General features: G+C 35.7%; 1 protein-coding gene across 9 annotated transcripts; it reads left to right on the forward strand.

Moving 5' to 3' along the window:
• Window positions 1-179: 179 nt before the first annotated feature.
• On the forward strand, window positions 180-19,140 carry LOC123866408 (dynamin-1-like protein). 9 transcript variants are annotated; one of them, XM_045907951.1, is made up of 15 exons: window positions 181-438; window positions 862-1,006; window positions 2,303-2,365; window positions 2,785-2,993; window positions 3,667-3,877; window positions 5,170-5,279; window positions 6,594-6,731; window positions 7,203-7,443; window positions 8,060-8,205; window positions 8,555-8,698; window positions 9,614-9,793; window positions 11,177-11,251; window positions 11,861-11,984; window positions 14,695-14,906; window positions 15,546-19,140. In XM_045907951.1, the coding sequence occupies exons 1-15, from the start codon at window positions 337-339 to the stop codon at window positions 15,600-15,602; spliced, it is 2,157 nt and encodes a 718-aa protein (XP_045763907.1). In that variant the 5' UTR covers window positions 181-336; the 3' UTR covers window positions 15,603-19,140. The 9 variants fall into 9 exon arrangements, with proteins under 9 accessions (XP_045763913.1, XP_045763907.1, XP_045763908.1 ...); XM_045907952.1 differs by having other exon boundaries at window positions 9,614-9,775; XM_045907954.1 differs by lacking the exon at window positions 11,177-11,251.
• Window positions 19,141-19,489: the final 349 nt, after the last annotated feature.

Consider the following 19,489-nt stretch of genomic DNA (forward strand, 5'->3'; position numbering starts at 1 on the left):
TTTTAGAAGTATAAGGGCCAATTCTGATAACATATTTACTTAGGTAATTAATATAATATTAAAGATAATAATATACTCCTCTCTACTGTATCAATGTTATCCGTGTAGTTTGTTTTGTGGTAAGTCACTCTATATGTAGTGAGTGGTCTATAACTAGTCTATATATTATCATTATCTACGTCTACGAATAACGAAATAATGATTCAATATGGCCGACTTTTACCGGTCGGTTTATATGTTTTCTTTTCTGATTTGAATTTCAAAGTTGTCTTATCCAGTGAAACAGTGCTTACTATCTAGGATAATTTTCGACCGTTATTTAGTGTGCAAATAATTATGGAAGCACTTATTCCAGTTATTAACAAGCTTCAGGACGTTTTCAACACCGTAGGAGCTGATGCCATCCAATTACCTCAAATTGTAGTACTGGGGAATCAGGTTATTTTATTTTCTCTCTTGTCATTTTTATTTTTATTCAGACGTCTCAAAGTTCACCAATGTCCGTACTAGCTTGTTCATAAATTACAAGACGGTTATGTAAAGATGTCACAGAAATTCTTTGTCCTCATTCTGGTCTGTTGGACTTCCCTGTCAATGACCATCCATAGTTGAATGATGATTGATATGCAAAAGTAAGAATGTAAATTAAGATCTCATAAAGAATTTTCGTCGTATAGTTAAACTATCGAGTAAAATTTCTCTTTTCTATTATTATTTTCCTCTTAAGTGCAGGAAACATTACAATGGAACTAACACACAGAACATTTAAAATAAAATCTGTTCACATTTTCCTTTAAAAGTAATCTTCAGATCTACAATGTTACTGTCTCCTCGAATATTTATAATTCTGTATTTTTGCAGAGTTCAGGTAAAAGTTCAGTAATAGAGAGCCTCGTAGGGCGTTCCTTCTTACCTCGGGGGCCAGGCATTGTTACACGCCGTCCACTCATCCTGCAACTGGTGTACAGTCCAAAAGACAGCAAGGAACATCGCTCAGCGGAAGAAGGTATCTTTGATCATCCACTCCTTTCTTTCCGATTTTAATGTTTTGTTCATTCAGCTTTTTATCAGCAAATTAACAAAAAATTATCTTATTCACTACTTGATAGTGAATTATTACAATTTGTGGATGACTATAGAATTTTATCTGATAGGTGACATATTTCTAATACTTACCTGTTTATGTTAGTGAGTGGCTTGGATAAAAATTACAAGCTTTAAAAGTACAAAAAAACATATATTTTACTTAATAAGTAAGTAAATTATACAATATCTTAGTCTCTATTATTTAAGTCTATAAATATTATGAAATAATTATTTATTTCATGAATATAATATGTAATAGTTATGTATTTTTGTTGCATCTCAAAAGTTAAATTGAACTACATAATGTATTGAACTTGTAGTATTCTTGAAACAAAAACTACACCTTAACCCCGATATTTGAAACAATGATGATTCATAAGTGATTAGCAATGTTTACATTTTTTATTAAATGCAAGTCTTTGTTATGCAGTTCTCAGTGATCCAATTTTCATTGTCATTCTTGCTAACACAGCAATTGATCTTAACAGCATTGTGTTATTGGATAATTATATTAAAGATAATGAGTAATGATTGACTATTTGCACTAAGTAATTATTTTGTAATTTTTCTAATTATTTCATTTTGTATTTTTTGTTATTATTTGATTTTGCTTTCAACAAGTACTGACAATAGTTCCTTGTTTGTACATAAATGTTTCATTATTATACTCGTGCTTACATTAATTAATGGTCATTCTTCATTTTATACATATTGATAAGACAGTTGCAAGAGTGCCTGTTTCAGGCTAGGGACTGATGTAGCAGAATTACGGGACTGTTATTATCTATACAGACAAGACTAAAAAAATATTTTGTACTGCTTGAGTAATCTAAAAAACTATTTAGAAGCAATGATTTGTTGCTATTGTTGGTATTCAAATAACTCCCCCAACTGTGGTTAGCACTGAATCTGCCTGCAGTTTCAGTCGTTCAGTCTGCACATTAAAGTTGCCCCATTAAGATGAATCTAAGGACCTATCACTTATCAAAATCGGTTGAGCCGCATTTGGTAGGTAATAAAATCAATAAGCATATAGGTATTTAAGTAAAGTATCGAACTTGTTACATATTACTACATTTAGTGTCAAAAACTTGGCACAATAAAATATAACAGTAATTAAAAATGATCAACTTAATTCTTTTTACATAGTTATTTATTTTTATGTGTATTTACTGTTTATGTATATTGTACAAGTATATTATTTTAATCACTTCAGTATATAGAAACCAGGAAACAGGAAGTGTATCATGGAATCCATTAGTCCAACTTTTACCCAAAGGTTTGTATTGCATTGAAATGGACACTTTGAATTCTTTCCATGATACTGCTGATTTATTTAGATCAGGTCATGCATAAAAAACACAATATAATACTAGTTAGTGTTAACTTTAAAAAAAAACTATGTAATCTATACTTAATTACAAAAAGTGTCTGTATGTTACCTTTTCACTGCTTATCGGTTTAACAAATTTGACAAAATTTGGTACAGAGATAGTTACAATCCCAAAGACAAACATAGGATATTTTTTATCACAAAAATCTAGGAGTTAGGAGGATTTTTGAAATTATTACAATATTATAAGGAAAAAGTTCAAAAAGCAACCAGTTCATGTACTTCAGTGTCAACCTTAGTTTATTATGTTATGTACTATATATTCTATAATAATAGATACCTCTACTTTATTTCCTTTGTTTTAGGAACTGTAAATTTGGAAGAATGGGCCAAATTTCTGCATACAAAGGAAAAGATCTATTCGAATTTCGACGAAATTCGGCAAGAGATAGAGAGAGAGACGGACCGTATGGCCGGCAACAACAAGGGAATATGCCCGGAACCAATCAACCTCAAGATTTTTTCTACCAGGGTTGTCAACTTGACACTTGTAGACCTGCCTGGAATCACAAAGGTAATTTAACATGGACAGATAGATGCATTTACATGACCCTGTAAATATCATGCTGTTGCCATACATTCCATAATAACTATCACAACCCATTATGAATTTGAAAGTGTTTTTGTCTGTCTGCTAGCTTTTCTCAGCCATTTTAATGGTTTTTGAAGTTTGGTACAGAGATTTGAGGGATCTTGCATCACAGCAACAGACAGGCTTCTTTTTGTCCCAGAAATTCAAAGAGTTCCCACAGGATTTTCAAAAAAACCTGAATCCATGTGGATGAATTGGACATTGTCTATTTGGTACAGAGTGTATCCCAGACCTGAGTCTGGGATACACTCTGTACCAAATATACAATATACAATATATACAAATTATAGATCCCAGAAGTGCAAAGGGTTTCCACAGGATTTTTAAAAGATTGCTTTTTATTTTAATACTATTTTTTTTTTCACGTGGACAAAGTCGCGCACATCATATAATATTTTATAAAAGAAGACGGCGCAACATTATAATTATGAAAGTTTGAGGCAGTCATGCATGCTTCGACTTTTTTTCTATTTTTGTTCCTATTGTGAAATAACACATGTGTGCAATGAAATCGTCTAAATAATTTCTTGCAAAGCAGCAAGGATTTTCTTGTTACACCAATAAAAGTGATAAACTGACTTCTGATCTTTTTTAGGTGCCTATAGGAGATCAACCGGAAGACATAGAGAATCAAATTAGGAATCTTATAATCAAATATATTGCTAACCCTAATTCAATAATACTGGCAGTCACTGCAGCTAACACAGACATGGCAACCAGTGAAGCCATCAAAATGGCCAAAGAGGTTGATCCTGATGGAAGGAGAACATTGGCTGTGGTTACTAAACTTGATCTCATGGATGCTGGTATGATTTCTTTCTATATTTGTACAAATATTATAAAGAAAGAGTTCTTTCGTAAGTTTGTGTGTATATTTGAAAAACTCATTCAGCATTTGTGAAAGGTAATTTCAGATGGATTTCCAGACGGCCATATTAGGTATAGTATATAACTTGGGTGAAGTACCAAATTTCATCAAAATCGGTTACACTGTTGAGCTGTAAAAAGCTAGCAAACAGACAGACACACTTTCGCATTCATAATATTAGTGTAGATTTTTCGATCAAGTTAATTTTCGAAACCTTTAAAGTAAACATAATACCACAATGGGATGTTGGGTTTCATTGTTGACTTCCTGTATGATCTATACTAAAATGTAGATTAAGTTTTTATATTATTATGCTGTGAGTTGTGACCTTTACAGATTTAGGTATACAATAGTCATTCCTTGGCACTTGATTAAATTTTATTCAATTATATGTGTGCCAAAATTTCAAGTCTATTGGTAGGAAAACATCGCTAACATTTGATTATATAGTTCGTAAATTAACCAATGGAACCCTAAAAAAGTACTGAGTACGGAATAGGTTGGTTCGTCAACCTTCGTTTCCCGCGCAGTATGAGAGAACAGTACCCTACCCTTCATGACTGTCGCCCAGCGGTCTATTCGTGGAACGATCTGTACCATAACATAAAATCGACGTAAACCGCAAACTTACAGTAGATTTAAAAAAACTTTATTTATACCGCAAAACACAATAACTCGTTACACATCCGTTGACGCATGTATTCAACTTAGATAACGAAACCATAAAGTTTATTGTTTTGCAAGAAGAAATACGTATTCGCAAGACATTGCATAAAATTATGCAATGCTGAGTACACTCAGCATTGCATCAATGGCTTAAACCCCTAATCGGTTTCCATGCCGCGTCGTAGCGGGACGCTAAATAAAGCCACAACCGAAGCCTTCCACCAGGCCAGATCAGAGATAATTTAAAAATTATCCATACTTAATATTATAAATGCGAAAGTGTGTCTATCTGTCTGTCGTCTGTCTGTCTGTCTGCTACGTTTTCACGGCCTAACCGCTGAACCAATTTTAATGAATTTTGGTACAGACTTGGAATAGATCCCGGGGAAGGACATAGGCTACTTTTTATCCCGGAAAATAATTCCTGCGGGATTTAAAAAGTCCGAAATCCACGCGAGCGAAGCCGTGGGCATCCTCTAGTAATCTAATACATCTTAACAACTAAGCTATCACCGCTTTAACCGTGTAGTAGGTAAATTATCTAATGATAAAGTTATGTTTTAGGAACTGATGCGATCGACATCCTGTGTGGACGGGTGATCCCGGTCAAACTGGGAATCATTGGCGTCGTGAATCGGTCACAGCAAGACATCATAGATAGAAAATCTATTACGGTAACAAGAATGGGGGCTGTTTTTCCTAATCCTATATAAGTTTTGCAATTATAGAAATATAAAGATTTTTTATTCAAATAAACTTTTTCAAGTACTTTTGAATCGCCAAAAGCATCTATCACTGGTTCGGAATGCCTTTCCTACCGAGAAGAGCTAGTAAGAAACTCGGCAGTTGCTCTTTTCAAAGATTCGATGATTTTGTATTTTAGGTATGTATACCGAATGGGCTTGTGTTGTAAATGTGATATTTTTTAACAATATGAAAACCAGGTTTATATTTGAAATTACTACTTTTTAGTCTGTAATTTAGAATGATCGAAAAGGTACTTACTATAATAAAAATTATTAAAAGAAGGAAATCGTTACTATCAGTATCATTTTTGTAAATAAAATAATATGACAGTAGTATCATTTTACAGACAGCAAAAACTGAAATCGTATCTGGTATCAGCCAGTTTTAGTTACAGCGTCGATGAACTGTGATAAAAGCTAAATTGTAGGACATTACATCAATCATTTTATATAAATGACATACTAGAGAAAACTATAACATCTATAAAGAAGTGTGAAAAACTATTTATATATCGCCACAAATACATAGAAAAAGTTAGAAGATAACAAAATCGTCATTTGTCATACGAAAGAGAATATTTACGTTTTAACCCTCGCCGTTCACGTGGACACTTTTCTAACGCACCTTAAAAAAGTTTCTTGTTTGTTTGTTTGAATACTGAATTGCACTCACACATATAAACATTAACAGAAGGAAACTAAACTGAACTAACTAGAACAATATCTTCCAGTCAATCTTTGGTGGGAGCAGTCATTAAGAAAAGTGTTGAATTAAACACACACAGTCAAGTTCGATTCAATCATCGATGTATATGGATTAGCCTTTCCCATACAATTCCGTCCGCAAAAATACGCTTGAATCTTACGTCATCGTCATTGACAAAGTCAATAGACTTTTGCAAATTCTATTGACTTTTTGAGCGCGTTTTTATCTTCGAAGGGTCCATCCATATACATCGATGGATTCAATGCTTACCACTTAGTGTTCAAAATCTTACATTATGCAAAAAAGTGATCCCGTAATGCTTCCTCTTTTCCTTGTGAGGACGGAACCCTAAAAATAGGGTCGCTGTAGTTCACTGTGTTATTTCTTTGAAGCGCGTTATAACCGCGTCCGTGTGGACGGGTGTTAATTAAAATACCTATCAGTTAAAATTAAAGGCAAATCTACAAAGAAAACTTATGTTAATTAAATGCAGTTATTTCCTAGAAATCCAAGGTTTAACACCTATTTCCTTATAGGATGCCCTCAAAGATGAAGCTACGTATCTCCAAAGGAAGTATCCAACGATAGCGTCACGTAACGGCACTCCTTACTTGGCGAAGACCCTTAACCGGCTTCTAATGCACCATATACGGGACTGTCTACCGGAACTAAAGGTAATTGACATTGGAATGTGTGTAACTAGTTAACTACTGTTTTTATTGCTCTGTGACCATGAACCTGTACTGTAAATATTCATAAGTGGTGATTATCACTCCATTTTCTGCACACGATAATTAAATCCACACACACACACACACACACAAACAATGCGTGCCGAAGTTTGTCTAAATCAGATGTAATATAACCACAAATTCAGTTTTTGGATTTTCTCCTTTACTTGTGTTATAACTTTATAAGACTGGTACCTGCCTTTCATGTTTCTAAGTTAACGGAAAGTACCCTATAGGTTTTGATTCCTTCCCTTGACGGGTCTTGACGGAAACGACATATACAAAGACAGACTTTTTTGCTCTGGAGATAAAGAAATGATAAAAAGCCTTATTGCTTAGCCTTATCTATTGCCCCTTGTGGATAAATGATTTCGTCTGTCCGTCTATTTTAAATTTCACGTGCAAATATTTTAGGTGCGCGTCAATGTAATGATATCACAGTTCCAATCATTACTCAACTCGTACGGTGAAGACGTGTCGGACAAGTCTCAGACGCTGCTACAAATTATCACCAAGTTCGCCAGCGCCTACTGCTCCACCATAGAAGGCACGGCCAGGAATATTGAAACAACAGAGTTGTGTGGCGGCGCTAGAATATGCTATATATTTCACGAAACCTTCGGGCGGACGCTGGACTCTATACATCCCTTAGTAGGTCAGTAGATTTATCTTGATTTCAAGTTGTTAATAAACATAGACAGTTGCATGCTTTTCTATTGTTTTACGGTCAGAATAAATGGCATAATTTATCTTAAATTGTTCTCAATTTAAGATAAATTACACTATTATTACACTAATTATGCCTATCATAAGTTTTTGTAAGAAATTAACAGTTAAAGAAACTACCATTTGTTAGAATTATTCTTGTGATTCACAGGTACACGCTTGACCATGATCACATTTAATGGGAAGTGATGATGTGGCCTAAGATGGGATGCGTTTGCCTAGAATCATTTTTTAATTGATGACATTAAGTTAGCCCTTAATGTTGAAATCTATGAGCATACTTGCTCAGATTTACTTTTCTTAGAATTAAAATGAAATGGATTTGTCTGCAACATGTAATAAATCTGTCTTGTTTTAACTGAGTCTTAAAGACTTAAGCAAAGTGAAAGTATGCTCTATAAAAAAAATTGAAGTGGACTAACTTGAAAGGGGTACAGAAGATTTACTGACACATTATACAAAACAGCATGTTTTATAGAAATGTGTGCTAACAACGCTGTTTTACGTAGTTATAAAACAGCTATAAAATAATTGTAAATATGCAGGTTTAACACGTATGGATATTCTGACTGCAATAAGAAACGCGACCGGCCCGAGACCTGCGCTGTTTGTGCCCGAGGTCTCATTTGAGCTGTTGGTCAAACGGCAGATTAGAAGGCTGGAGGACCCTTCGTTACGCTGTGTGGAGCTGGTAAGAAAAATACATAAATACTTAAAAGTATTCTTTCCTTTTAGGACTGGTCAACAATTATAACATTATTCAACATTGTAACTCTTGTTTCTTAAACGCGTTCTCAGAGTGATATTTCTGTACCTGGAATGTTTCCATTCTATTCCATCAGCCTGTATGCGTCCACTGCTAGGGCATTAGGGCATAGGCCTTTCCAAGTGCGCGCCACCACCTTCGCCACTTTCCTCATCCACCCACTCCCCGTCACATTTTGCAGGACATCGGTCCAGTGGGCTGATTGGTAATGGGCAGGTCATCCTAGAAGGTACTATTAAGTATTCTGTGGTAGTGACCTGTTGATTTGCTGCAGGTGCACGAGGAAATGCAGCGCATCGTGCAGCACTGCGGCACAGAGGTGCAGCAGGAGATGCAGCGCTTCCCGCGCCTGCACCAGCGCATCGTGGACGTGGTCACGCTACTGCTGCGCACGCGCCTGCCCGCCACCAACTCCATGGTAAGCTACACCGCATTTTTATTTATTAAACTTATAGAATGTACATGGCATTATTTTTGTTTAATTCAGTGCCACAAAAGCCAGTCGGTTTAACTGGGCACTGGCAATTAATGGCAAATAGGCAGGTACATAATAAACTTAAACTAGTGGCTAGGTAATAAAAAAAAATCTTTAGACTATATTGAGCTACTTTTTATTCTGAAAAACATAAGGTCTCCCACTGGATTTTAATACTTTAGAGGTCAACGAACGTTGCGTAGATAGGCCACCTCGGGGTTAATGCCGCGTCGAAGTGAGGCATTGACCCCTAGTTTTGCACGCTATACATTGCGGGTTCGAAATATATACTAAATCACTAAAACTACAAGATAAAGTAGTTATTGGCATTCGATAAGTTTTAGGCCTATACCCAATGAGGGGCCCTTATCAAAACAGAATTATAAATACGATTATATATAAGTAAATATGTAAAAAAATAAATTTGTAAATAACTACTAATTAACTAACACATAAATAAACATAACTTACACACATAAATACACACGCATACTTTTATACAATACGCTTATACGCTTACACAACACATACACACACACACACACACACACACACACACACACACACACACACACACACACACACACACACACACACACACACACACACACACACACACACACACACACACACAACGATTAACATACTAACAAATAAAATAGAATAGACATTAGAATAGATTAAATTAATTCGAAACTATGTAAATACTAGTAATTGATAAGGAAAATAAAGGCTTAATAATAAAAAAAAAAAAAGTTTTTGCTGGCGTTTTGGTAACGCCCTGTATAGATTATAATTAGCGTAATTTATTTTATGAGTCTTAGTTACTTGAAATAAACTTCTATTTATTATTCACAGGTTGAAAACCTAGTGGCCATCGAGCTAGCGTACATAAACACGAAACATCCGGACTTCCGCAGCGAGGCCGCGTTGGTCTCCGCGCTACTGAAGAGCGACGGCCTGGTGGACGACCACACTCCAATGTACCGCCAGAAGAACCCGCGCCCCACATCCACTCCGGTATCCGCCGTTCTAAGAGTATATATCGCTTTTGATCTCTTGCATGTAGGTCTGTGCTAACCACTACTAACACGAGGGGTAAGTAGGAATTTGCATCTGCAAGGGATCCTGAAAGGTATAAGGTACAGGTTAACACTGTATCAGATTCATTATACTAACTATTAACAATTGGTATGATATGATGTTATTAATTACGTATGCTAGTAAAAAAATGTATATTTTTTACTTTCTGTTTAATTTTATAAAGGTTAGAGTTTTAGACAATTTGTTGTTACTCAGCAAAATGTTCATCTGGAAGTTCCCGATTTTTTCAAACTTAGAAATTATCATGTCGATATATCTTCAGGTGTGGTTTGAACCTACACTTTTCTCGGCTGTGATTCCTTTGAAATTCAAATCCAGAACATGTAAAATTTATTTATGATGTCAAATTAAACAAATTTTTATAAAACAACTTTCAAGTATGAGTATACCGTGTGAGTTCACTACTAATTGAATATCTTTGAGACAAAAAATTCGAAATATATCAGGGCCTCCTTTAGTTCATTGAGTCTTCAAGTTGTTCTAACTATTGCGAATTGTTCGTAGCTATTCCTTCGCCAAATGGGTGAAAGAGGGTCCATACTGGTATTCTTGGCAAAGCTACTGGATTGCGGTCAGGTAAATTGTCGTGATCGAAGTCCACACAAAACATAGCATAGAGCATTTCATTGTTTCATAGTACGCTACTAAAATGTCATTTGCCATAGCTTCGCGCCATATGGGCTCTCTTTCGACAAGACATCGCTGAGGTTGCAATATTTTGGGTATTTATTTTATTTGTGTATTTTTGGACTACAAGATTTCATTGTTCTGAACTCTGCCTAGGTAATAGGGAGAAAAAATATTTTTGAATAAAGAACTATGGTTTCGATTTTAAAGATAAAAACCTACCTATAGAAACTTTATTTATCTCAAAAAATAAACTACTCAACGCAGCTAAGAAGATCTAATAAATCATAGTTAAACTTTTCACTACCTTGTATAAAGTCAGCTTGCCTCGTCACTCCGTTTAAAAAGCAGTAACTTCAAAGGTGTTAACAATAAAATAAAAATCTTCAAACTATAGCAATTTATTGCACAGTGACAAGTATGAAAGTCACAAAGTTTTTCACCGACAACGCAATAACTTCAAGAATGAATCAGCCACAGATGTAGGAGTCGACAATAAAGCCACGTGGAATCAGAAAACGTCGTTATAATAGGTTTTAAAAGTACTTAACTGACTGTTTTGTGAATTATTCACAAAATATTGCAACATCAGTGACGCTTTACTCACTCCATGTGTTGCAAGTTGAATACTGCATGGTCAGATATGAAAAGGGGAATGCAGGGAGTAACAGAGTGCGTCGTGTGTTGCAGCACGTGCCGGCCATCACGGACGGGCAGGATAGGTCGCCGCCGCATGCCAACCACGACTACTCTGGTACACCGCAGGTATGATGTACTCCAGTATATCTACAACTTTAGTATTTGGTGACGGTCAGAGAAATGTGGTGAGATTTTTGTAACAAATTACACTACACCATATCTAGAGACATTATATCTAGTGATATATAACCACTAGCGGCGTGCCAACAAATTCTTGAAAGACCGGCAACGCATCGGCGGTACCTCTGGTGCTGCAAATGTTCATGGGTGGCGATAGTCACTTAACATCAAGTGACCCATCTGTTTGTTTGCTCGCTATTTTTTATTTAAAAAAAATTTCATGCATGACCATCTAGCTCCGTCCGAACTTCGAACACAAAGGTTATGACAGTTGTACCAGGCCGGGGTCACTTGGTCACGTACAACAGCCTTTGACAGCAGGCGTTTATTGAATTTTAGGCCGCAGCAATGTGCGAGCTGAATTGCTTTTTATTGTGTCGGACTAATAGTCGCTAGTTATTTGAACATCTTTGCGGAGTAATGGTTCAATACATTGAAAGTCCTATCATGTATTCTGTACATCCGCGATTCGGCTATTCCTGTGTATGACGTACCATGTATACCCCCCTAAAAACAATAAATGAATGTTGATGTACAAGTTTAGTCAATAAATAGGTGAATGGCAGCCCGGAAAACAAAGCAATGACACCGCAGAAGCCCGTCAACTTGCTGCCCGAGGTGCCGAGCCAGACCTCCCGCAAGCTCTCCGACAAAGAACTACATGACTGCGATGTTATTGGTAAGACTTTTAACCGCTAGGACATGGATCACCTTTCCGGCATCAGTTTTCCCTTCCACTTTAATATGGGTAGGTACCTTCAAGTCAAGAGTGAATAAGCAAATTTTCACCAAACGCGATCCATCTTAGGCTGCATCATCACTTGCTAGCAGGTCTGATTGCAGCCAAGTGCTAGTCTGTAAAAAAAAATCAAGTTAATGCCCTTGACTGCGATCTCACTTGATGATATCATTGAACTAAATTGATACGAAGATACGATAATATGAAGAAGGTCTATTTCATATGAAAATGGTGTTTAAATGCCAAAATTAGTGTGACACTGATACTGATTCTGAGTGCCACTAAATTTTTGAGTGTTCGCATCTTTTTTTTTTTACATAAAGCAGGGTGCACTAAAATTTAGTCTTTAAATTTAAAATTCATTTTCCGTCCTTTCTTAGCAATATAAAAAAAGAAAAAGATGCATCTATTCTAAATTTCGTTTCAAAAAAAAAAATCAGAATTGCTAACTATTGGAATTAACAATTCATTCATAAAAATACATCTGGATTTCTGTTGATAATATATTCATAGAAGATCTAACTATACTCACTTGTTTTGTCTTGTTTATCTATTTTGTAACGTTTTCCACGTCCGTTTATCATAATATTGCAAATATAACACTACTAAATAATTATAATATTATGTAATGTGTATTATCAAGCCATATCATACGCGCATAAAAGACTACCATACAAAAAAAAACATATTAAACCAAGTAGCCAATGACCTGTAACTTTAAAGTCCCTTGTATACGTTGGCCCAACCTGCTTAACGAACGTGTACAGAGCAGTGAATGACAAAACACAGAAATATTCCACATAAACTTTCCACGTCACTTTAATTCGAATGAAACTTCCCATGACCGTCACTTTAAATCGGCCAATCATGGCAGCGGCAAATATACCATGATACAGTACAAACCAATCATGAGCCTGTTATGATTTAAACAGACGTGAGTTGTGACCCCTCAATTGTTAGAAACGCACCTTCTATGCTTTGAAAGAAGCATATTATACAATTGAAGATTATGTAAATGATAAAGGAGCGTGGATTTGACCTGCAGCTCGCTCCAGCAATGCGCGGGACTTCAATTTCTTTTATACATGACATAATATTGTATATCAAATCTTTGAAAAGAGCAACCGCCGAGTTTCTTGCTGGCTCTTCTCAGACGGAAAGTTATTCCGAACATGTAGATGCGTTTGACAATTCAAATGTACTTGTAAAAGTGTAATTGAATAAAAATATTTTGAATTTTTACGTTCACTGTTAGGCACACGTAACAGGGCTAGTTGATATTATAATATATTATTATTTTTGAGATTCACGTCGTAACATCAATGCTGACCCGTTTGCCGTCCGTTATGGTCATTCATATGCACATCAAAGGATTTTGGCGCAATTTGCAAAACGTTTACCCGTTGACCGGTACTTGCCTAACGAGTAACGTGTTAGTCATCGTGAATTGGAGGCTTATGACAGGCAATTCACTGGTGTTCTCTTGTGATGCTAGGTGGACGGAGCGACACATCAAACCAAAATTCTAACACAAAGACCACAGAAGGCATCCGCATGATGCATTTGAGCAATATGGGTGACTTAGTGGGTGAGATACTAATAGTGGCGCAATTAATGCTTACTCAACACTCATTCTCTTCACTGACCGGTTTCCGACCACCTTCCATCTGAATTGCTGGTGTGCTTGCCGCTTTCTGTTTATATTTTCCCACTTCTATTTACACGCAATGATTTTGCACTACGCATTTCAATTGAGAAGACCGTCTGCAAACTTCGTAACTCGAATATTTCTTAAACTTTTCCACTATCAAATTTTTGATTGATTCAAATCTTACAATATTTATTTTTTAAGAAAACCTATAAAAATATAAGAATTAAGTGTGTAAAACAAGAAGTACAAACCTCAAGTTTAAGTACAACATTACTTTTCAAGGCAAAGCTGTATTTATTGAAACACATATTTTATTTTATAAATGTGTAATGTTAAAATAAATATACATTCCAAATATGTAAATTGTAAATAGAAGTGAGAAGATATTTAGATCTACTTTCACTAAATTAAATCGGTGTGTAGTTAAAGCTTATTAAAATCTATTTGGTTTCCTCTTACTAGATTATTTATGAGCACTTCACTATCATAACATGCACTAATTATAATATTAAATCTGAACGTTGGATGTATTTATTTCGTTTAAACATCCTTGACAGCTGCTTATAAATGAAAATAATATTGGTTATGTTACAAAGTTTGGAATGAAGTTAGCAGAAGCTGTCTTGGTCGTCCTATAAAAAGCGGGCGCGTTTGGAATTGGTTTACGTTATTAATTATCACCATTGAATTATTATCTTAGAAATTCCACAATTGACAATCAAAAAGTGTGCAATGTACACAATTTAAATAAATGATTTGAACTTGAGTCGTATACACTGGACGAATGGGAATCTAGAATTAAAGAGCTTTATAATAAGTTTTATAATAGAAGCTCAGTAAAACTGACTGGTTTTTGTGGCACTAAATGTCATATAAAATCACATTGTGATTTCTATAAGTTTAATAAATTATATTCTATTAATAATGTAAAAAGGTCATGGCCTCAAAAATGAGGAATACGATGCGAAAGGCAGATTCTTTATAAAACATTGTTTTCAGAGCGTCTGATAAAGTCGTACTTCTACATAGTACGCAAGTCGATCAAGGACACGGTCCCGAAGGCTGTGATGCACTTCCTCGTGAACTACGTGAAGGACAACCTGCAGTCCGAGCTCGTCACACACCTCTACAAGTCGGACCAGGCCGACAACCTGCTGAACGAGTCCGAACATATCGCACATCGGAGGAAGGAAGCCGCCGATATGCTTAAGGTAAACCTAATCCAATCCATCAACCTGTCTGGACTTTTAAAAAACACGCCGCCAATCACGGTTTCCGCCATTCTCATCCACCAGTTTCCGTTCAGTTCAGTTCGTCGTTCCAGCGAGCTGGAGGTCGTCCAGTACGCATACCGGTATGCATTTTTGGGGCAAAAAGTAGACTATGTCGGTCTGGATACTACAAGCTATGTGCCGAATTTCGTTTAAATCGGTTCAACTGGTGGGCCGTCAAAAGGTAGCAGACGGACAAACACTTTCGCATTTATGATATTAAGTATGCAACCCAGTCACCAAAGTTCTCTACAACCATCGCCAAACTTTTCGGGTGATGTTCCGGTTAATTAGTTTAATCTAAATATTATATAAAAGCAAAAGGTAACTGACCAACACACAGCTTAAACTGGATGGATCAGGCTCTTTAACAAGCAGTAGCTATTGTGACGAAGACATCCGCTAAGAAAGGATTTTCGAAAATTCAACTCCTAAGGGGGTAAAATAAGGGTTTGAAAGTGTAGTCCACGCGGACGAAGTTGAGGGCATAAGCTAGTAGCCGATATTCGCCGATCATTGTCGATCGTCTGTAATGAGCTTGTTACTGTCCATAAAGTGTTTTCATCATTTTGTTTGCAGGCTCTGCAGCGCGCCGGTCAAATCATAAGCGAAATCCGCGAAACCCATATGTGGTGATGGTCTATCCAACAAGAAGACTCTAGTCTGTGAATTAGTTAATAGGAGCTCAGAGCTCTGTACATACATACTCCTGTATCTAGGTGAATTTACGCATAGGCATTTTTACTTATTAGTTTAGTATTCAGATTGACCATATCACAGCGGCACAAATGTCAGCAGTGATCTATATTATGTATACTACTTACTAGACTTTGCGAATGGAACACTCATTCTGATCCACTGAACTATACTTAGGTGTATAGAACACCTTGTTCAGTCTGGCTTTAACACTAGCAAGTTGCGAAGCGGCGCTATTCCAACGAAAAAATCTTGAACTAAGTACCAGAATGTGAATTTAAACTCCAATAATAATCACGTTCATGGAACAATAAATCTTAGCTGACTTAGTGAATAATTAGATAACAACATCGTAACAAAACAAAACTTCATATTTTCTTGATCAAGTATTTGCTGTGTGAGCAGGACTAATGCTCTGTCTCGATCACACTGCAAGATTAATGTTTTCTCTCTCACTCTCCTTACGAATGTACTCGTTCTATGTTCTAATGAGCGATTCTAGTGACTACATTATTTATATTTTGTTGGTCTTCAGGCAGTGTTTATATTATTTACAGTAATCAGCAATCTTTATGGCACTCTGAACTTTGCGGTGAGTTAAACCGACCAATAAACAAGGTAGAACTGTCACATAGTAAGTAAGCGCATGTAGGAGGGTATACGCTGTTTTACCTTAGTTCTGCGCATCGAAATGTGGCTATGTTCAGAGGGCTCATGAAGATTGCCGATTACTGTATATGGTACCGCCACCTGATATTACGTTGTCGCAAATTACTAAGAATGGGTATCCTATATTTTAGGAAAAATGCTTAAAACCGACTTTACCTAGTTTTTAGATACTGTAGTTGTAATCATTTTTTGGGTTTGAGTTACAATTTGGTGTATTATTAAGGAGCTGAAGAACAAAACGGTGTAGTTGCGAGGTAATTATACAGGAGAACCCAAAAACTGAATGTAAACTGTGTACCTTTTTGATGAAAATCAAACACTTTTAGGGTAGGTACCTAGTTTAAGGCCGTTTTACTTGGGTATGAATTCAGATTTATATGAAGTGGGCTAAAAAATCCGTAAAAAATCCGGATTAAAGGAAAGTATTTTGATCAGATCGTAAACTATTACACCGTTCTATTCGGCCAGCTCCTTGGTTCATTTTTGTCCATGTCAGGCATTTTTTCGTATGGCCGATGGGCATTGCCTTTTGAGCAGGGACGACATTTTAGCCGCTGCGATGACTGGCACGCCTGAAAGGATCTATAAACTTGGCATACATTTGCTTTGGCGCCGGTTATATTTTCTGCGGCTCTTTCGCACCCGCGCTCATGACAATCCGGCATTGTTTTACTTCTAAGTTTTGTATTCTGAAATACCAAAAATTCGAGCCGAAGCAGAGAATATCGAAGCAAATGTGTGTTTACAGCCTGAAAAACGGTAGGAGTTTCCTATAAATCGAATACGTGGGGAAGGAAATTTTAATTGTAATCGCTATCCAGTACGCTGTATTTGTATGTATAATGCGTAAAAAATGAGTTCTCACGTGCCATTTTAACTTTTTGTCTTTCATGTCAAAAGTACGATTTTAGTCCTTAATTTAAAGGTGAACCGTACTTTTGACATGATAGTTAAAATGGAGTTAAAATGGCGCGTGAGAAGTCATTTTGTACAGACTATATCCATTTTATATTAGTGATTAAAATATGATTTTCACAAAAAAAAATTACAAAGGTGCTGACACTTAGCTTTCTAGGAAGTGAATGTTGTTTTGCAAATTTTTGTAAAGGGGTTCCAGACTTGAACTGATCTCAAACAAGCCAACAAAAATTTAGGTACTTTTACTAAAATTGTCTATGACTTCACTTTATACAGTGGTACCAATACTTACTACTTACTACTTATACTTACCATACATTACTTACACTATACTTACTAATACTACTACTTACTACTACTAGTAGTAAGTAAGTAGTAGTATACTTGTAATTATTTTTTATCTATATTTAAAGGTATTATGGTGTTAATCCGGACTTTCACGTAGGTATTCGATTTTTAGGATTTCTTGCGTCTCTAGGTCTACTTTGTTAGTGTTATGAATACTTAATTGAGCTTCATGCTTAAAAATGCAGAAGTGCTTTTATGTTTTCTAATTAGAATTCGTTATATTATTAATTATTATTATTATATGCATAAATACGTCAATTTATTGGTAATCTAAAGAATACGAGTATAATAAATGTCTAATCCGACAAGCAACAAAAATTAATATTGATTAGTAATTGCACAAAAATAATTCTGCTTGTTTTCAGTTACCATTTCACTTTTAATCGTGTATTTACAATTTTACTAGGATAGTCAACATTCGCGTGTAGTTTTATTATTATCAGTGATATTAATTGTATTGTAAATCCTAACCCCTGATTTATACCAACAAACAAGTTGTAATTTGTTTTCGACGCAACTTGTAATAAATGTGAAATGATTAACTTATTTGTGAAACTTGTTGTTTCTGACACATTTCGTCTCTCTCTTGTATTAACAGATAGTAGAGCCAAGTTGAAAAAAAAAAATTAGAAGTAATTCACAAGTTTTGTACACAAACTCTACTGTTTGTTTTTGGTGTGAACAAAAATGGCAACAATCATACTACAATTAATTATGTAGAATACATGTCTTAGACTTTAGTGTAAACTCCGTGTAAATAATATCCTTCTCGGTATTAGAAAATCTACGAAATGTTTTCAATAAATTGCAAACGTATGTTGTGTTGTGCGTAAAGAGCCTTGTACACATTGGATCAACACATTCGGCGAATGTATACATACAAAGCCACCTTCCGCGTGGGAGCAGCGCTGGTCGCCAAGTTTATTCAACTAACATCAAAAAATCTTCGCACATGGCAAAAGTACCCCTTTGCCGACGCTCGCAGAATGCATTGGGCTAATGTGTATGGGAACTTTAATGCTGATCGCACATTACAGAAACATCCGCACGCGGCAAAGTGCTGTGTGTTAGTGTTTAGTGATGAAAAGTCGCCATTTTTATATGATTGAAAAACGTTAGCAATTTTGTAATGTGCGGTCAACTTAAACGAATTTGAATTAATTATATTTTGTTTCTCCTAAACAGGTAAAAGGTAGTTTTAATATTATAGTTTTATATATTTTTATTGAACTGGCTATTAAGATAGTTCTTCATCTCTCAATGATTTACATTAACTCATAGTTCCTCGAACGTTGATATTTTTTCATCAGAACGCATGCATTCTCGTCATTTTGTGTCATCGTTTAAACGTATTTATTAAAAAATAATTTTTATTATCGCCCATTTAGGGAGTAGTGAGTAATTCCAATGTTAGAAAATGTATTTATTGTTATATAGTCCGATGTGTGATGTGCTTTATGTACCGAACGAAACCATTTGAATGTTAAATAAACAAGATTGTATTTAAGTCTGTTGAAAAATATAGAATACATATTGTGATGTAGCCTGTGTTTCTTTTTATTTCCAAACTAGATGATGCCTGCAGCTTCGCCCGCCTAGATTTAGGTTTTTAAAAATTCCGTGGGAACTTTTGATTTTCCAGGATAAAAGTACCCTATCCGTAGTAGCCCGTCCTGTCCCCGGGATGCAAGGTATCTCTGTACCAAATTTCGTAAAAACAGTAAAACGGATGGTTCTTTAAAATCCCGTGGCATCACCAGGATTAGGAATGCAATTCCTTACAGCATCAGGATTGTGGAGTTGGGTCCTTGAGTTCAACGACAATGACTTTGTATAGGTACATCCAACATCAATTATAACCGACATTTTCTAAATCCCATCAGCTTTAGTGG

The sequence above is a fragment of the Maniola jurtina genome, chromosome 6, assembly GCF_905333055.1.
Source record: "Maniola jurtina chromosome 6, ilManJurt1.1, whole genome shotgun sequence".
Classification (NCBI taxonomy): domain Eukaryota; kingdom Metazoa; phylum Arthropoda; class Insecta; order Lepidoptera; family Nymphalidae; genus Maniola; species Maniola jurtina.

What these genes read in the sequence shown, in the direction of transcription:
- LOC123866408 (XM_045907951.1), top strand. Translation starts at nt 337, where the DNA reads ATGGAAGCACTTATTCCAGTTATTAACAAGCTTCAGGACGTTTTCAAC. An exon ending in TTGTAGTACTGGGGAATCAG is followed by an intron (nt 439 to 861) that starts GTTATTTTATTT and finishes GTATTTTTGCAG; the next exon opens with AGTTCAGGTAAAAGTTCAGT. An exon ending in TGCCCGCCACCAACTCCATG is followed by an intron (nt 8,699 to 9,613) that starts GTAAGCTACACC and finishes TATTATTCACAG; the next exon opens with GTTGAAAACCTAGTGGCCAT.